The sequence below is a fragment of the Camelina sativa genome, chromosome 5 (assembly GCF_000633955.1).
Source record: "Camelina sativa cultivar DH55 chromosome 5, Cs, whole genome shotgun sequence".
NCBI classification, from domain to species: domain Eukaryota; kingdom Viridiplantae; phylum Streptophyta; class Magnoliopsida; order Brassicales; family Brassicaceae; genus Camelina; species Camelina sativa.
In genome coordinates, this window is record NC_025689.1 from 3953199 (window position 1) to 3971141 (window position 17943).

At 36.6% G+C, this 17943-nt stretch overlaps 6 protein-coding genes across 7 annotated transcripts in view; 3 read left to right on the top strand and 3 right to left on the bottom strand.

Annotated features, from left to right (window-relative positions):
- LOC104785367 (protein RETICULATA-RELATED 5, chloroplastic-like) overlaps positions 1-928 on the bottom strand; it is a 5643-nt gene extending 4715 nt beyond the window's left edge. The window contains exon 1 of the mRNA XM_010510566.2: positions 192-928. Coding sequence (XP_010508868.1) covers positions 192-803 — 612 coding nt within the window. The 5' untranslated portion in view covers positions 804-928. The remainder of the gene's footprint in view (positions 1-191) is intronic.
- Positions 2006-3777, bottom strand: LOC104785370. The gene is made up of 2 exons (XM_010510568.2): positions 2869-3777; positions 2006-2783 (listed from the first exon to the last, which is right to left on the bottom strand). The coding sequence occupies exons 1-2, from the start codon at positions 3714-3716 to the stop codon at positions 2144-2146; spliced, it is 1488 nt and encodes a 495-aa protein (XP_010508870.1). The 5' UTR covers positions 3717-3777; the 3' UTR covers positions 2006-2143.
- Positions 4648-5582, top strand: LOC104785371 (PRA1 family protein B2-like). Its single transcript, XM_010510570.2, has one exon. It carries the CDS (start codon positions 4749-4751, stop codon positions 5391-5393), a length of 645 nt encoding a protein of 214 aa, XP_010508872.1. The 5' UTR covers positions 4648-4748; the 3' UTR covers positions 5394-5582.
- LOC109132807 (agamous-like MADS-box protein AGL18) lies at positions 5753-7642 on the bottom strand. The gene is made up of 8 exons (XM_019245187.1): positions 7602-7642; positions 7019-7049; positions 6866-6921; positions 6624-6729; positions 6271-6297; positions 6036-6154; positions 5900-5945; positions 5753-5812 (listed from the first exon to the last, which is right to left on the bottom strand). The coding sequence occupies exons 1-8, from the start codon at positions 7640-7642 to the stop codon at positions 5753-5755; spliced, it is 486 nt and encodes a 161-aa protein (XP_019100732.1).
- On the top strand, positions 10347-13011 carry LOC104785372 (laccase-5). The gene is made up of 6 exons (XM_010510571.2): positions 10347-10544; positions 10633-10784; positions 10881-11125; positions 11215-11343; positions 11530-12498; positions 12603-13011. The coding sequence occupies exons 1-6, from the start codon at positions 10434-10436 to the stop codon at positions 12731-12733; spliced, it is 1737 nt and encodes a 578-aa protein (XP_010508873.1). The 5' UTR covers positions 10347-10433; the 3' UTR covers positions 12734-13011.
- Positions 13778-17918, top strand: LOC104785373 (ribosome biogenesis protein BOP1 homolog). Of its 2 annotated transcripts, XM_010510573.2 has the most exons (15): positions 13778-13939; positions 14050-14176; positions 14331-14473; positions 14575-14729; positions 14813-14930; positions 15023-15293; positions 15387-15495; positions 15581-15683; positions 15768-15918; positions 16004-16136; positions 16216-16322; positions 16425-16489; positions 16628-17177; positions 17263-17352; positions 17594-17918. In XM_010510573.2, exons 1-14 carry the CDS (start codon positions 13778-13780, stop codon positions 17346-17348), a joined length of 2280 nt encoding a protein of 759 aa, XP_010508875.1. In that variant the 3' UTR covers positions 17349-17352; positions 17594-17918. The 2 variants fall into 2 exon arrangements, with proteins under 2 accessions (XP_010508875.1, XP_010508874.1); XM_010510572.2 differs by lacking the exon at positions 17594-17918 and having other exon boundaries at positions 17263-17502.

The following is a 17943-nucleotide window of genomic DNA, read 5'->3' on the forward strand; positions in this document are numbered from 1 at the left end:
TAACTTAAAAGAGGCTCATACTCTTGCCAACGTTGAGCCGGCCAATGTGACACATACGACTTCAATACTTCTCCATCGATCCTGCAACCAATCCAAGAACCATAAACACATTGCAATTAACGAATATACAGATTCGTTCACAGCAAGGAACTAGTAGCAAACCTCTTATCCATGAATTGATTCAACTGATCCTGCAAATCAAGAGGAAAAGCTTCCAATGCAAGAGATAGCTGACGATCGCTCTCGACGCATCGCTTCCTCAAATTCCTAACGATTTCGAGCTCGAGAACCTTATCATCTCTTGTAGGCACCTGTTCCGCCTCACCAAGATACACAATCCTCGCATTCAAAAGCTTCTCCCAGACTCTCTTCTTATCTTTCCCGACAGCCATCGGCTCACCAAGCACAGACGCGTCATAGATTCTAGACGTTATCGCTTCTTCCTTCTCCACAGAAACAGGCGGCGGAGGTGGAGCAGCAGTGACGGCAACAGGAGGAGGAGGAGGAGGAGCTACTGATTCCGCAGTAGTCTCAGCAGCGACGGCTGAGGAAACAGAAAGAAACATCGAAGCAGCTGCGGCGAGGAGCGGTGGCGCGACGAGAATTGCGCGGCGAGTGATGGCGATTTGAGAGGAGGAGGAGGAGGAGACATCGGAATCAGAATGGAGACAAAGAGTGACGGCGTTCTTCTTCTTCGTCTTCTGATTGTAGGCTGAGGCTGAGAAGTAGCTAATCGGAAGCTGGCCGCGGAAGCTCGGAAACGGGAAGGAAGACGAAGTAGATTGAGAAGCCAAGAGCTTCATTGGTACACGTCAGCTTTTTGCATCGCTCATCAGAATGAGAAGAGGAGAATGGAGACATTTTTTTATTATTATTTGTCATCTACTCATCTCTCGTGTGGCTCTTGTTTTTTTCATCTTTTTTTTTTCTTGTACACAATTTTATTTTATGCTTTGGATACACCAAATTATTCGAATAATGTTGAAAAATAACGAATAGTGTTGAAAAAGAAATATATGGATAACAATAATCGAAATAAAAAAAACTATGGACTATATGCGACTTTGTTATTTATTCTTTGATACCAAAACTTTTTTTTTCATGTCGGTTAAGTCATTACAAATGTTTTGACATGTAATTCTTATCTGGTTATAGATAATACGCTTTTCAAACAAAAAAAATTATAGTGATATGGGATTCATGTGATATGATATCTTAAAATATGGTTTCCATATGAGACGACGTGAAGATACGCAAGCCACGTAACTTAGGTATTTGATACAAGAACAATACTTGGTTCTTTTCATTCATCTCCTTATAAAATAAGGAAATAAAATTTATATATATTATTATAAAATTAAAAAAATTTAAAGCGTTCTTTAAGAAACCCAAACCGACATATATAAAATCTAAACCCTAATCATTTCATTTGTGAACCCAAACCGATATATAATTTTGTTCTACTTGTAAAATCTAAACCCTAATCATCTCATTTGTGAACCCAAACCGACATATAATTTTGTTCTAATCGTGAAATCTAAACCCTAACATCTCATTTGTGAACCCAAACCGATATATAATTTTGTTCTACTTGTAAAATCTAAACCCTAACCATCTCATTTGTACCCAAACCGATATATAATTTCATTCTAATTATAAAATCTAAACCCTAACCACCTCATTTGTAAACCCAAACCGACATATAATTTCGTTTTAGTTGTAAAATCTAAACCCTAACCACTTTATTTGTAAACCTAAACCGACATATAATTTTATTCTAATTTTAAAAATCTAAACCAAACCAATATTTAAATTTCCTTAATTAAAAGTATACAGAATTTTTTTCCTTAATTTGATTTGCTTTTTAATTTAATTTTGATTTATTTTTTAAATGAAATATTAGATGGAAAATTCTGATTGGGTCAGAGAAAAGGGGGTGAATGGAGAGGTTCACCCTAGGAGTGAACCTAAGTATTTTTCTTGATACAAACTTCTTCTCAAGGAGTCGATGTCGATTTCTAAATTTACCATTTCCATTAAAGTTATTTATGTTACAAAATTTACTTCTTCTAAACACACACAAAATAAAAGCAACAAACTAGGGGAATATATTGGTAATGGATAAAGTATTAAAAGAAACAATCTAAGGGAGATTGAGGTAAAGCATCTCCTTAAATTCCAACTTTCGAGTATCACTATAAAAAGTATGATGCTTGTTAGGCCAATAAGTCAACCAGACGCAACCTTTAACCTCAAACTCCATTACTTTCCCAATAGCCGTTTTATCAACCTTCCACAATACGCTTTGTCCGTAGCTATCTCCTGCGAACACGACTCCTCCTTGCTTCGTGAACGGTCTAAACGCGCTCGAGTACCGGTTCTTAAACCAAGCTCGAGGGTTCATCCTCGATACTTTCGATGGTTTAGAGGATGAAACTTCTCTTCCATCGTCTAGATCATGGAGAAACCAAGTGAGATTGGCGCTGTATCCATGCACCCATTCCTCGAACTTCCATGGCTTCATACTTTTTGTTGTCGCCTCGTTGGCTGAGACTTTGAGTCCAAAGAAAGTGTTTGGTGGGTCTATTGCTGCTTCTATGCCTGTCTCTACTTCGAATTCTGTCAATGGGTTTTCTGATGATTTTTGTACTGAGACCATTAAGATGTTGGATTGAATCGTTGGTGTTAGTTGCAATGATATTCTTGATGGAAAATGTTTTTCCTCTGTTCCCATGCCACGGTCTGATAGAAGCTTCTCGTTCACAAGCCTAATTATGTCGCACCTAATTATAAGATATATGAACAAATTAATTCTGTTTACTTATGATCATTAGTAATTTAGTATTACACACAATTAGTTTTACATACCTGACGTTGTCAATATTAACTGCGATGTTAAACCACTTCTCACGAACGTAAATCCTGTGGTTGAATTGGATCACACCTTCGAGTTGATGATAGTTGAGAGAGAAGAACAATCTCTCGTCGTTTAAAGCACTATTTACACTCTCCATTTCCATTGCAACCACAGGACAATACATATGAACTTTCCACAAACCTTGAGTCGAGAAAGCATACGAAAACAATGGAGAAGGAGACTTGAGGTGCTGAAACGCTTTGATCTCGATGATCCAGTTGGTTATCGCAAGATTTAACGATCTCATCCATTGTTCTTCAAGGTTAGAGCCTAGTTGTACCATGAGTAACTTAGAACCCTTCCTTGACCTACAAGTTACCAGCTGATCTTTCACCGTTTTGAGACAAGTTGTTCGTAGACTCGTGGGCGCTTCATAGATGCATATGAGGAACACGAAAGTGAAGAACGCGAGGTTGAACACGTCTTTCAGGTTAGAAATGGAGCCTAGGTTTTGTATTTGGATTGAACAAGTTCTCTTGACGTTGTAGTTGAGAACTACGTCGACAAAACCCATCAATAGGGTAGAGATGATATTTTCATTGAGGAACGTATTTGAATTAGTGTTAATGGTTCTGAAAGGTTTTGAAACAAAGAGAGATATAGGATTCTTGAAGTTGGCTACTATCGAGAAGGTAAAAAAGTTTGGAGATTTAGGAATACGAGTAAGCGAAAAGTTCAAAGATGGGTGTGATGAATTTGGAGAACAAATGCACATGGATATTGAATTCCTTTTCCACTGAGAGAGAGGAGGAAGATTTTGAAGCCAAGAAAACGCATCAGGTGAGTCACAAGAAGCCATTATAGAGCAATCTTCTTGAGTATCTAGTTGTCGTTCTAGCTAGATGTGGTATATCGAATTAATAGACTAGATATTTAATGTATATATAGAGAGAGCACATCATTTTGATGAGTGGAAGAAAAGAAAAGGAAGAGAAAGATTCGTTTTTCCAAAAGCTTAAGCTAAAGAAGTAAACGAATTGGATTTGGAAGATATTTTAATTAACCACTAGAATGATTGCTTTCTTCGTTTGGAAGATATATAACTTTAAGTACTGTACAAATTGTTCAATACAAATATACAAAAGCATGAGTTGTTTTTTACGTATAACAGAAAAGATAAACAATGATTAAGTAAGTAATCCTGGAAATGATTGGATAACGTACAAGGAAGAATGATTATTAGAGTAGATATAATTATCTTGTTGAATATATAAAGTACGTGCTGATTAAAGATTCTTCTATATGTGGAAATCAACCCGAATTCCCAATATATATTCTTGATTAGGCCGATCGAAGAATATTATTATTCGATGTTCCTACTACTCAATAATGTTTTCTTCGTCATTATCTACTTATATATGTGTTTTCGATATGCAAGTTATTACAGTTTATACGACGAACTTGTATATATTTTCACAGTAAATACATTCTTTTAGCAACCTAAAAACTAGAAGATTATTAACTTCCACTAAATAACAAATATAGATTTTTATTATTTCAAAGAAAATATCATGAAGTATAACATGTAATTAATGAGGGTTTTCGTATTACATCACTCAACAACAAACAGAGTGAATATAAAAACTAGTAGTATGATTTTATGATATTAGACGTTTTAATTATAATGTTTACAAAATTGCCATTAACCCCAACTTAATCTGATTGGGCTTCTACCGACATTAAAGGCCCATTAAATTTAGGCCTTTTAGAATGATCTAACGCGGTTTTGCCGAAAAACTTCAGTTTCCACTTTCCACTAAAATCGGAAAACACAAAAACATTCACACTCACTCCGCCGCGCACACACACACACCCACCGACACCACCAATAATGTCATCTTCTCCGGCGACACTCCCCGTCACCAATCAGCAAGCCACTCAATCTCAACCACCGATCAATTCCCACGCCTTCCGCACTTTCCTCTCCCGCCTCTCCTCTTCCCTCCGCGAAAGCCTCTCGCAGCGCCGTCCATGGCTAGAACTCGTAGATCGGAGCTCATTCGCTAGACCTGACTCTCTCACCGATTCATTCACCCGGATCCGTAAGAATCTCGCCTACTTCAAAGTCAATTACTCCTTAATCGTCTCTTTAGTCCTCGCCTTCTCTCTCCTCTCGCATCCCTTCTCGCTCCTCGTCCTCCTCACTCTCTTAGGCTCATGGATGTTTCTATACCTCTTCCGATCTTCAGATCAGCCTTTGGTTATCTTCGGTCGTACTTTCACAGATCGCGAGACCTTGCTTGCTCTTGTTTTGACTACGATCGTGGTTGTGTTCATGACGAGCGTTGGATCTTTGTTGACCTCGGCGTTAACGATTGGGATCGCGATTGTTTGTTTACACGGTGCGTTTAGGGTTCCTGATGATTTGTTTTTAGATGAACAAGAGGGTTCTGCTAATGCTGGATTGCTTTCTTTCATTGGTAACTCTGCTGCTACTTCTGCTGCTGCTGCTTCTGTTGTTGCAGGACGAGTTTGAATGGTTTTTTGGTTTTATGTATTTTTTGAGTATAGTTTCAATATGAATGATCTGTGTAAGCGTTAGGATCTAAAGAATGAGTTGGATACTTCTCACTCACACTGTAAGATCCCATCTACTTTAAAATCAATGTGGTACTCTTTTTGTTGCTCTTATTGCTCTAATTAGTGAAGAATATAGACAGACATACACGTTTTGTTTGAGGATTCAGTCTAAGAATCTCGGCTACCAAAAACAAATTGAAGATTCGGTCACCTGCATTTTTGTGTGTTTCTATTGTTTTGGTGTGGTCAAAGTCATTGAGTTGGTTCTTCCTTTTAGAGGAAAAAAGGAAAGTGTTAATGAGTCATATGCATTACTTACTCGTTCAGAAGCCGGAGTCTCTCGATTTCGCTCTTCATATGCTCAATGTTTTGCAGCTGCAAGAAAAAAAGCACTGTAAAAAAAACAAGAGAAGAAAAGAAAAGGACATGACAGGAAGTGAATTAAATAGATCATGCACTAACCAGTGCTTCACGATCATGCTCCTCTTGTCTTTCTCCAGAGCTAGAGCTGTGTCAAGAAAACTTTGAAAAATTAATTAGAAACTAGATTCATTAGTTCAAAAATAGTCTCTCTATATGTATGCAAAAGCGTTTTTACCTGATCCGGAGCTCTCTGGCCTGGTTCCTCAAGTTTTTTCTTCTTCTCAATAAAACGAATTCACTCTCAAATCTCTTTTCGTCGCCCCATTCTAAACCCGTATAGTCTGGATCTGCTTCCTTTAATTAGGGTAAATGAGGAGATGAAACACACTCAAGATAATGTAGAAGTAATCCAAAAAAAAAGCAAAAAACAAAACCGAGTTCAGGATTAATGATGTAATTAAATCTCTTACTTGCTTGGCTATCAACTCCATTTCCGCCTGTAATAGCCAAAAACATTACAACCATAATCAGTTACTATAATGCATGGGTGTCAGTGTCACAGGAAATGTTCTTAAAAANGAGCCCACCGTCGTACTCAGAGGAGAGAATGAGAGGAAATTGAGAGACGGTGAAGGAGTTTAAGAGAGAGATAATAAGAAAATTAGGGTTAGAAGAGTATCCTTTTCCCAAGTTTCGTGAAATTTTGGAAGAACAAACAAAACATCTACTAAACACAACAACACCAATTGTTCTGGAAAATATATCTCATTGGGTCACACATTACAAATTTTTTTAAAAAAAAAAAAAAAAAAAAAAATACTACCTTAACAGCTTGGCGTTCCACAGTGACCATGCCCTGCGCTAACTGCTTTTCAAGGGACCACAGCTCAGGGTAACTCAGACCGTCGAGACTCTCACCATTCAATCTCCTGCGAAAAGAAAACCAAGATGGTATATGAACCAAAATGAATGATCTGGACGGACAATTAATGTTTGTTATATATAATGAATATAGAAACCAAAACATTGATCAGGATGGACACAATGTTTGTTAATGAGTCATACTCGTTCAAAAGCTGCAGACTCTCGAGCTCGCCCTTGAGAGTCTCCGCGGTTCGCAGCTGCAAAACCGAAAACACACAATGTAAGCATGGAAAATAACTTCAATGGAAATAATATATTGTTTAGAAGAGGAGAGCAAGTGCATATGTAACATACCACTGCTTCACGATCTTGTTCTTGTACAAAGCTGTATCAATTGCAAACACACAAAGAAAATTATTACTTTCCACTTTTCTTTTGTTTGCCTTTTTTTTCATGATTTCCTTTTATCACTTGATTTTCTTCTTTTTCCTTGAATAGAAAACGAATCTGATGGGCCGTACGTGTGCTATGGCCCAAATCATAAACAAGAGAAGACGTGTAAAATAGACTTTTAGGATAATCGAAAATCTCTGTTTAAGACACTAATCTTCTTTTTATTATTAATCATCATCATCTGAGATTGATGCAATGGATCATGAAGGCATCGACTATATACATATCTGGACATGAATAACCGAACCAAAACCTATCCACAAAAAAAAAAAATTTCAAATAAAATTTACGAACTAACAAACGATTTCTGTATTTAAAAATGTCAGAATCAAACTTGAACTCGAGCAAAAAATCAAATCAATAGTCAAAGTATCCAAAATATACTCTTGGATAATTACTTTTATCTGTGTATCCACACAATTTCTACTATTCATATAATCAAACACAATTAATTTTCTTTTAAATTTAAGTAAAGTAAAAGTACCCAAAATATATACCCTGGATATTTGATTTCATATAATCCATTTTCCCCCTTTTATGTTCTAATAAACAAATTACTTTATGATGTTTAGGAAATTTTCAAGACAGTTTCCATTTTCCAATACCAAAAGGTTTAATTCACTGTAAATTATTCCCGCTAATATTAGTTGAAAACATATTTCCAGTTGTTGTAAAGTTGAATGAATATTTTGGTTTTCTTCACTAGAAGTAATATATGTTATTTAAAAAGAAGTGGTGTAATCAAAGAAACATAATATCTATGACAAGTAATGCATGTCGACTTTGAACTTAATTGCAGATGCGGGGTCATATCTTACTTTGCTATATACAAAGGTATGGCTAATTTCAAAACATGTGATGTCATTTTCAGAGATTTAGCACATAGAGAGGTTAAAAGATACCAAAGAAGAGGACACTAACTAATTCCACCAAACACAATTACGGATTTCTTGTTCACCAATCAATGTCCCCAATATTCTTCTCATGTAATTCTGCTTTCTCAACAACGTGCGTGATGTTAACTCTTTTATTACCTTTCGGATCGTTATTGTTAAAAGATTATTTTGTTTACATAAGGATACACGGTTTTGACTTTTCAAAAGTATTAACTAATATATTCTTTTAGGATAATCGGTTATCTCAAAATTAAACTTTGTGATATATTACGTACGCTGAAATAGTGATGTTTTCCTAATACAAAACTACTATGTTTCTTTCAAGGTAATTGTAAACACAAGCATCGGATATGTTTACATGTTGGTGTAATGCTAGCTAGATTCGGTGAAAGAAAACGTGTTATTGTTAAGACAATAATATAGGGGTTGAAACGAGAAGTGAATTAGGCGGTTAGACGAATCATCTTGTTTAACTCAAATCATATTTACTTTTTCAACATTAACGAAATAATAATCATTTTTACTTAAGCTTCAAGCCAATCTTATAGAACCATTCTTTAACCAAAATTTTTTTTTCTTTTTATGTTAATAATAATATTAATCTTGTACGTGAGGATGCTACGGTTGATATATAATAAGCTTTTTCATACAAGGATTTATATTCTTAATCTTCATAATTGAATGTATCATCATGCATGCCAATGTTTATCAACTTTTACATGTACGTATATTATTTAATTTGCATTGCATGCATTGTTTCACCCCGCCATATATTTTCTTCATCCCCAGTTAGTTTAGTTTTATTGATACACAAACAAGTAAACCTAAAAAAAGAGAGGCAAAACATGTGAACCAAATTGATAAAGCCCGGCCACACAAAAGAAAACATCCAGTTTTATTATTTCATCTCGTTAGTTCCTTGAAGTTTCAGATTTTTGTTGATATTTTGAACTGAAACTATAAATTTCTCAACAAACATAACCTTAAACTCGACCTTAATTATGATATTAAAATATTTAATCGATTTAATCAGCTGGCAGCGCCATCCGATATAGTAACTGTATTAAAATTATAATTTTCTTTTATAAAACTCTTGAAATGAGAAAAAAAAAAAAGAATAAGATACAGTAATGACTGAGACATGCGCTTAATTCGTCTTTGTTTAGGTATTATACTGTTGAATGTAGGTGGCCACATAAAGATTAAAGAAATACTACGTACTACTAAATTCTATTTATGTACACGTTTTTCCTTCTTTGATTTATATGAATAATTATCTATGTTTGGGAACATGCATATTATATATTTCAAGCCTAATTACGTTTAAAAACTAGAATCAAAATTAAAACGTTAAACTTTTCCAAGAATACAAATACTAAAATCAAAATTTGAACTCAAAAATACATATCAGTTTGCAATGAACTTTTGCAACGGAGACATCCGTCACAAAATATATAGCGATGTAACTATTGACGGACATGCGGCGATCCACACGTTAATTAAATGGTAAATACATCATAAACTAATGATGAATAAAATATTGTAAAACATATAAAACTTAACAACGAAATAGCAAAGGTTGCATAAAAGTGTTACAAATTCCTCGGTAAAGTTTACGACGGATAAAATCCATAGCAAATAGCCATACACAGTTCTTATCCCAAGACCGAACAGTCCAACTAACGGGATCAAGATCCAATTAATAATGAAAACGACTAGCATTACTATTATGACAAAGATCTTATCCTAAGCCTATATATGAAAATGCCAATTAAACCTGTCCAATCTTGGATTTTATGATATAAAACTATATTGGGGCATGCAGGTTAATTGCTGCGCCTGGTGAGCTTGATCTTAATATAGATAGATAGTTCACAAATCACACAACATTGCGTACTTATGTTTTGTTGGCAACCCAGTGTACACATCTCAATAAAATATTTTAATAGTGTAATTTATTTGTACTATGTTTATTATGGCAATTATGGAATATCACATCCAAAGTCAATAGAAAAAGCGTGTTAACCAAGAATTGAAGAGACGTAACTAATCACCTTTCCAAAAAATAAGAAGAAAAAATATTGTTTCACTCGGTGATTATACTTTTCTTCTAGGCCCCAGTGGGTGCAACTACTCTTTCTAGTGTTGAACCAAGTTTTGGCCTTCAATTAAATCAAAACCTAATCCTCCAACCGTAAACAACATATTTCTCGTAAAAGAAACATATACAAATATAACAAAGAAAAATACAAATTGACTAAATAAATATATATATTCACCAAGTTTTTGAAAATGTATTGTCTTTTGTCTCCCTATATAAACTCTATATCATTTCATTCTTATTCCCAACCCAACACTTATCTTCCACACTTCATCCAAAACCCTCTACCTCAAAACCGAAGTTTATCGAAATCGCACTGATGGAGATCGCCAAGAGCCTCGTCTATTTTATCTCTTTGGCTGTTGTTCTTCTCTTGATCACTTCCATGGCAGAAGCCAATGTTGTTAAAGCACACCACCACGAGTTCATCGTACGATCTCATTTCAAATATTTTTAAAGTTGTTAATTAAAATGTAAAAGAAGATGTATGCTTACATGTTTATATGTTATTCATGCAGATACAAGCGACGAAAGTGAAGAGACTATGTGAAACACACAACAGCATAACGGTCAACGGAATGTTTCCCGGTCCAACACTTGTAGTCAACAACGGTGATACTCTCGTTGTCAAGGTCGTTAACCGAGCCCGGTACAACGTCACAATCCACTGGTAAGCTACGATAACAACCACACTCACGTGCTGCTAGTAATGAATGAGCCTTCGTTTTGTTTTTTTTACTGATGAACGGTTTGGTGTGGCTATCAGGCACGGTGTAAGGCAGATGCGAACTGGTTGGGCTGATGGACCGGAATTCGTGACCCAATGTCCAATCAGACCGGGATCAAGCTACACGTACCGGTTTACAATTCAAGGACAAGAAGGTACACTTTGGTGGCATGCTCATAGTTCGTGGCTTAGAGCAACTGTCTACGGTTCACTTCTCGTCCTTCCTCCGGCTGGTTCATCTTACCCTTTCCCAAATCCTCACCGCAACGTCCCTCTCCTTCTCGGTACAATTTAAATAAAATCCAAAATCATGATTAATAAAAAAAACAATCATATAACTGATTTTGACTTTGGTATATTATGATTCTTTAAGGTGAATGGTGGGACGCAAATCCGGTTGATGTATTGAGAAAATCTATACGAACCGGAGGAGCTCCAAGTAACTCCGACGCTTACACCATCAATGGTCAACCTGGCGATCTCTATAAATGCTCTTCTCGAGGTTTTACTCTTTTTTTCTTCAAATAAACTTTTCCCATATTCATATTTTTTTTTCCCAACTGTCATAACTGAATTTGGTATATTTTAGTCAAATAAATATTTTTGAAGAAAAAAAAAACACATCAGCACAAAAGACTAAAAAAATAAGTATATTAATTAGACTTTTTATATTCTTTTTTTGTGACAGATACGACAATAGTACCAATAAATGTTGGTGAGACTATACTATTACGGGTAATAAACTCCGCACTGAACCAACCGTTATTCTTCACGGTGGCTAACCACAAGCTCACGGTGGTCGGAGCTGACGCATCTTACCTAAAACCCTTCACCACCAACGTGATTGTCCTCGGCCCGGGCCAAACCACCGATGTCCTCATAAAAGGTGACCAACCACCAAACCGCTACTACATGGCTGCAAGAGCTTACCAAAGCGCCCAAAACGCACCGTTTGGCAACACAACCACAACCGCAGTCCTACAATACAAAACCGCACCTTGCTGCGGTGGTGGAAGCGCCAAGAACGGTATCAAACCAGTCATGCCTCTCCTCCCTTCCTACAACGACACAAACACGGTCACACGTTTCAGCCAAAGCTTCCGGTCACTAAGACGAGCCGAGGTTCCGACAGTAATCGACGAGAATCTATTCGTAACCATCGGACTCGGTCTCGACAACTGTCCCAAGAACTTCAGATCAAGAAGATGTCAAGGTCCTAACGGCACACGTTTCACTGCATCGATGAACAACGTTTCATTTGCTCTTCCAAGTAACTACTCACTCCTTCAAGCTCACCACCATGGAATCCCTGGAGTCTTCACGACTGATTTCCCAGCCAAGCCTCCGGTGAAATTTGATTACACGGGTAACAACATAAGCCGATCTCTCTACCAACCTGATAGAGGCACAAAGCTATACAAGCTCAAGTATGGATCAAGAGTTCAGATTGTTCTTCAAGATACCGGTATAGTAACTCCTGAAAATCATCCCATTCATTTACACGGCTACGATTTCTACATTGTCGCCGAGGGTTTCGGTAACTTCAACCCCAAGAAAGATACCGCGAAATTCAATCTCGAAGATCCGCCTCTTAGAAATACTGTCGGTGTACCTGTTAATGGTTGGGCCGTCATCAGATTCGTAGCAGACAACCCTGGTAAGCCAAAAATTATACTACAAAAATTCTTAAAACTTACATTTGGAGTATCACTTTTCTAGTTGACCGGGACTAATTATGTGTACAAAAATGAATGAAAACAGGGGTTTGGATAATGCATTGTCATCTAGATGTACACATATCATGGGGACTAGCAATGGCTTTCGTGGTTGAGAACGGGAAGGGAGTTTTGCAAACAATGGAACAACCTCCTCCTGATTTGCCCGTCTGTTAGGGAGTTGTTCAAAATCATCTCTGTAACATAAAACCACATTATAGTTTTCATGTTATATTCAATTGTTTTTTGTTGGTTATAGACTTAAACCGGGTGCTACTCCCTGAGTTGGACCAGCATGCACCCTTCAGTTTCCATTTTTTTCCGATTGTTGTTGTATTCTTTTGACATTATAGTACCAAATCAAATGCTAGCTAAGAGTATCATGAAATTTGATTTCCTTTGATATTTCGAAAAGTTGTAATTGACTAAGGGAATGAAATTGATGTGTTAGAATGTTTGTTGAGCTAGAAAATTCTAATTGTTTCCATAATCAGCCAGGAAATTAAGCGACCATAAACAACAGATTCTTTTGGCGTAATATTTGGCTGAGTCAAAATCGAAGGTTCAACCACATGTAGAATATTTGAAGTTGTGAAGGGAAGAAACTTATCCTAATTCGTTTATGTTTTCTAAAATGGATTTGCTTTATTGATGAAGACTGAAGATTATTGTTTTACGTAACATTGTATTATAACTTGAAATTGAAAAAGATAATGAGTTATGAAATGACATAAAAGAAAAAAGTGGCTGGGAATAAAATTAGTTGAGCAGAAAAGTTTGGAGGACAAAGTGATATTGATTGAATCGCAACTTCGACATTACCACAGAAGAAACAAAAGTTGTCATGACTTTTGATAATTTTTGAGTTTTCTAACAATCTAACTAATAATAATCATTCTTACACATGCATGTTTTAATGTTTTTCTTTGATTCAACCCCGAATCAAACTCTGTTTTTACTTTTTACGGTTTTTACCTTTCACGTTTACCATTCATTGAAACAACAACACAAAGGTGTCAATCGTCTTCACGAAAGGCCCGTTAATATACAAGCCCATTAAAATATAGGCCCAGTATACATACTATTGCGACTTAGAAACCCTAAAACCCTAAATCTTTTTTTCTGTCAAACAAACCCTAAATCTTTTGTTCCTCATCTGCCACCTTTAATTAAATCTACAAATTTCGTCGCAGACGAAACCACGCCTCCGGAAAAGCTCCGATGACGAAGAAGAGCAAAGGAGGTAAAGAAGATAAGACGGCGATAGAAACCACAAGCAAAAGCGTTTCTGGGAAATCTCAGAAACAGAAGAAACCAGTTGAGAAGGAAGTAGAAAAAGAACTGATAGAAGAATCTGGAACTGATTCTGATTACGACGGTGATGTATGTATACTTCTCTCTACCTTCTCTTTTGCTTTTATCACTTCGAGATTTTTTTATTTACTCTGCATTTGTGTTGATTCTGGTTTTGTTATTGTTCTTGTGATTTTTAGAGTTTGTCCGGGTCTTTGAATTCGGATGATTTCGACTCCGATATCTTCGAATCAGAAGATGATGTAACACAGGGAGGAACAGAAGAAGATGGAGGAGATGGTGAATCATCTCAAGACGAGCTGCTTGGTAATTTGCTTGTGACTCTTCTTCAGGATTGAAAAGCTTATTACTTTAGAGTTTTGTTTGAATATACTCGTGTGGTGGGGGGAATAAAGTTTCGAGCTTTTTTATATATGGTAATGTAAATTCAAGTATGAGTTTCGTGGATGTGATGCTGTAGATAACGAGGGCTCAATTGATAATGAGGATGGTGAGGATGGAAGTGAGCAAATAGATAGTGATAATAATGAGGAAGAAGATGGGAGTGATGAAGGTTCTGATCGAGATGAAGCGGTTGAAGAGAGCGATTCCTCTGAAGATGAGGTTTGATTGATGTTTTTCTCTGTTTCGTTTTTGACTTTGAAACTATCCTTTCTCCATTTTCCAGGCGACGTTATATATTTATATTCATTTATGATCTGTAGGTTGCTCCTAGAAATACAGTTGGGGATGTTCCCTTGGTGTGGTATAAAGATGAGAAACATATTGGTTATGACATCACCGGGAAGAAGATTACTAAAAAGGAAAGACGAGACAAACTTGACTCTTTTCTTGCAGCTATGGATGACTCTAAGAATTGGTTAGTTTGAAGACTTTTCTGTTTATTTATTATGTTGTTAGTTATCAGCATTATGCTGATTATATTTTATTTTTGGGATTTAGGCGCAAAATTAATGATGACTATAATGACGAGGAAGTGGAGCTGACTAAAGAGGAGTGCAAGATGGTTGGTAGATTGCTCAAAGGGGAAGCTCCACATGCTGACTTTAATCAATATGCGGTATGTATGTTGTTTTTTGTGTAGCCGTTTTATACTAATGGTGTACCAATCACTTCAAAATGTGACCTTTTGATTGATTCTCTTGGGACCAGGATTATGTTGACTGGTTCAAATGGCCTGATGCAATACATCCACTCTCAAGTGCACCAGAACCCAAGCGAAGGTTCATCCCTTCAATATGGGAGGCTAAAAAGGTTGTTAAGCTTGTTAGAGCATACCGGAAGGGGTTGATCAAGTTTGTTAAGCCTGAAGAAGAGCCTCAAGAAGGGCCCGTTCCATATCTTTTATGGGAAGACGCTTCGACTTCTGATCAAAAGAACAAGCATTTAACTTATATTCCTCCACCCAAGCTAAAATTGCCAGGTGAACATTTTTTGCTGACTTTCTGTTGTTTCTCTGCTTTTCTTAGGGAATTCCACTTTTCCAAGTTTAAATTTGTACTACTTGGCCTTCCAGGACACGAGGAGTCATACAATCCTTCTTTGGAATATATTCCAACAGAGGAGGAGAAAGCCTCGTATGAATTGATGTTTGAGGAAGATCGTCCAAAACTCATTCCTACCAGGTATGTAATAGTTTCGCTTCTTATACTCTGTTGTACTTTCTTTGGTTTTAGCTGAATCCTTATGATAAATTATGTTTGCGCATAGGTTTACATCTCTGAGAAGCATCCCAGCGTATGAGAATGCACTGAAGGAGTCTTTTGAACGTTGTTTGGATCTATACCTATGTCCGAGAATTCGAAAGAAGAGAGTGAGGACATTTTTTGATCATTCTCTTTCCTGGTTTCTTCTTATTTTCCTGTATGGATTCTCACAGTGTGTTTCTTTTCTCCAGATAAACATCGATCCTGAATCTTTGAAGCCGAAACTACCTAGTAGGAAGGATCTTAGACCCTATCCTAACTCATGTTATCTTGAATATAAAGGCCATACAGGGGCTGTTACCTCCATATCCACTGATAGTTCTGGCCAGTGGATAGCCTCAGGTATTTCAATTGTGTTTTCTTCAATTTCAACAAGCTCTTTTTTGGTTTTCAAGATGCCAATGGTGTATTCTTTTTTTCTTCAAAGGTTCAACTGATGGATCTGTTCGTATTTGGGAAGTGGAGACTGGTAGATGTCTTAAGGTCTGGCAGTTTGATGAACCTATTAAGTTTGTGGCTTGGAATCCTCTTTCCAGTCTTCCAGTTTTAGCCATCGCAATGTGAGTTAGGATCTTATGATTCTGCTTTTGGATTTACTGTAACTGTCTATTATAAAACATTCTAATCTCACATTTGCAGGGGACGAGATTTGTTTTTCCTGAACACCGAACTTGGGAATGATGAGGAACAGGAAGTTATTAAAGAGATGTTTCACTCAGAAAACATTCCAGAACCAGAAGCGTCTGGTAAGTATCTTAAAAGAACCACCATCATCTCGCAAATGATTGTGATAAAATTCCTAATGATAAATTCTTTTTGGGTTGATATATTTTGCACGATATCTATAGTTGCTGCAATTGTAACCTGGCTACCAGATGAGTTGTATGGAGGGATCAAAATCAGACATTTTAAGGTACATTTCTGCTAAACATCCACTATTTTTTTTATTTTTGGGACAAATTGCTAAATATCCTCTTTCAACAGTGTTATTACATGGAGAAATTTTAACTGGTTGGTTCACTTTTTTGTTGGTTAATAAAATATCTTTCAGAACATATCATCCATAGACTGGCACCGTAAAGGAGACTATCTCTCAACAGTGATGGCATCAGGCGAAACGCGAGGAGTGGTACTGCACCAACTCTCGAAAAAGAAAACACAGAGGCTCCCATTTAAGATCCGTGGGCTGCCAGTCTGTACACTATTTCATCCAAGCCTATCTTACATATTCGTGGCGACAAGAAAGGACGTGCGTGTTTACAATCTTTTGAAGACAGGCTTGGCCACGAAAAAGCTTGAGACGGGAATGAGAGAAATCTCATCCATGGCGATTCATCCAGGTGGTGATAATTTGATAGTAGGAAGCAAAGAAGGGAAGATGTGTTGGTTTGACATGGATCTGTCTTCAAAACCATACAAGACGCTAAAGAATCATCCGAAGGACATAACGAATGTGGCAGTTCATAGATCATATCCGTTGTTTGCGTCTTGCTCAGAGGATTCAACAGCTTACGTATTCCATGGGAAGGTGTATAATGATCTGAACCAGAATCCTCTGATTGTGCCGTTGGAGATTCTAAGAGGTCATTCTATTAAAGGAGGTCAGTTTTTTAATCCTTAAGAAAACACCATTGTATAGTAGTTTATATTCATGGGATTTGATATATATTCTTTTTTGGACTACAGGAGTCTTGGACTGCAAGTTCCACCCAAGACAACCATGGCTATTCACCGCAGGGGCTGACTCAATAATCAAACTCTATTGCCATTAAAATGGTTCGCAAAACCAAACCGTATTTTTGACAATTTTTCATATCTTTTTTCTTTCTTGTTGTATTCACTTATCTTACATTGCTTGAAAATTGTACTCGAAATCGATTATGTAGTAGTAGTTTTAATGACAAAAGGTACAAGTTTTTGTTATGATCGAATTATTTATTAAGATATCTAATTTGTAGCGTTTCCAAAAGTTTATACGGAGTTCTTGAAGTTAAATACAGTTTGTTTTTGTTTCCAGATTTGGTTTGGTTTCAGAGTCGCATACAATGAATGAAGGACATTGGATCCTCGAAGTAGTTGTAGTAGAGAAAGGAAAAAAGGATCGTGTCACTTGAAAGGCTAAAAACTGGATTATCAAGACTTGGAACTATGACTAATCAACGGTAATGATGTGGCGTTTTTATCAAAACGGGGGGCAAAAGAGGGAAGTTACATAGAAGCTCTGAGGATAAAATCGTCTAAAACGCGTCAAATGGTTAGAGAAGTTAACTTAGGCCCAAAGCAAAAGAAAATGGATTTAGCCGAATTAAAATCAGAATCCGGAACGTTCGAGCGCCACGTCATTACCAAAATATCTGAAATATCTCC

What these genes read in the sequence shown, in the direction of transcription:
- LOC109132807 (XM_019245187.1), bottom strand. Translation starts at nt 7,642, where the DNA reads ATGGATTATATGAAATCAAATATCCAGGGTATATATTTTGG. An exon ending in ATCCAGGGTATATATTTTGG is followed by an intron (nt 7,050 to 7,601) that starts GTACTTTTACTT and finishes CAATTGATACAG; the next exon opens with CTTTGTACAAGAACAAGATC. An exon ending in AGTCTGCAGCTTTTGAACGA is followed by an intron (nt 6,730 to 6,865) that starts GTATGACTCATT and finishes TTCTTTTCGCAG; the next exon opens with GAGATTGAATGGTGAGAGTC.
- LOC104785372 (XM_010510571.2), top strand. Translation starts at nt 10,434, where the DNA reads ATGGAGATCGCCAAGAGCCTCGTCTATTTTATCTCTTTGGCTGTTGTT. An exon ending in TACAACGTCACAATCCACTG is followed by an intron (nt 10,785 to 10,880) that starts GTAAGCTACGAT and finishes TGTGGCTATCAG; the next exon opens with GCACGGTGTAAGGCAGATGC. An exon ending in ATTCGTAGCAGACAACCCTG is followed by an intron (nt 12,499 to 12,602) that starts GTAAGCCAAAAA and finishes GAATGAAAACAG; the next exon opens with GGGTTTGGATAATGCATTGT.
- LOC104785371 (XM_010510570.2), top strand. Translation starts at nt 4,749, where the DNA reads ATGTCATCTTCTCCGGCGACACTCCCCGTCACCAATCAGCAAGCCACT.
- LOC104785373 (XM_010510573.2), top strand. Translation starts at nt 13,778, where the DNA reads ATGACGAAGAAGAGCAAAGGAGGTAAAGAAGATAAGACGGCGATAGAA. An exon ending in CCAAAACTCATTCCTACCAG is followed by an intron (nt 15,496 to 15,580) that starts GTATGTAATAGT and finishes GTTTGCGCATAG; the next exon opens with GTTTACATCTCTGAGAAGCA. An exon ending in TCAAAATCAGACATTTTAAG is followed by an intron (nt 16,490 to 16,627) that starts GTACATTTCTGC and finishes AATATCTTTCAG; the next exon opens with AACATATCATCCATAGACTG.
- LOC104785370 (XM_010510568.2), bottom strand. Translation starts at nt 3,716, where the DNA reads ATGGCTTCTTGTGACTCACCTGATGCGTTTTCTTGGCTTCAAAATCTT. An exon ending in GTTAATATTGACAACGTCAG is followed by an intron (nt 2,784 to 2,868) that starts GTATGTAAAACT and finishes TCTTATAATTAG; the next exon opens with GTGCGACATAATTAGGCTTG.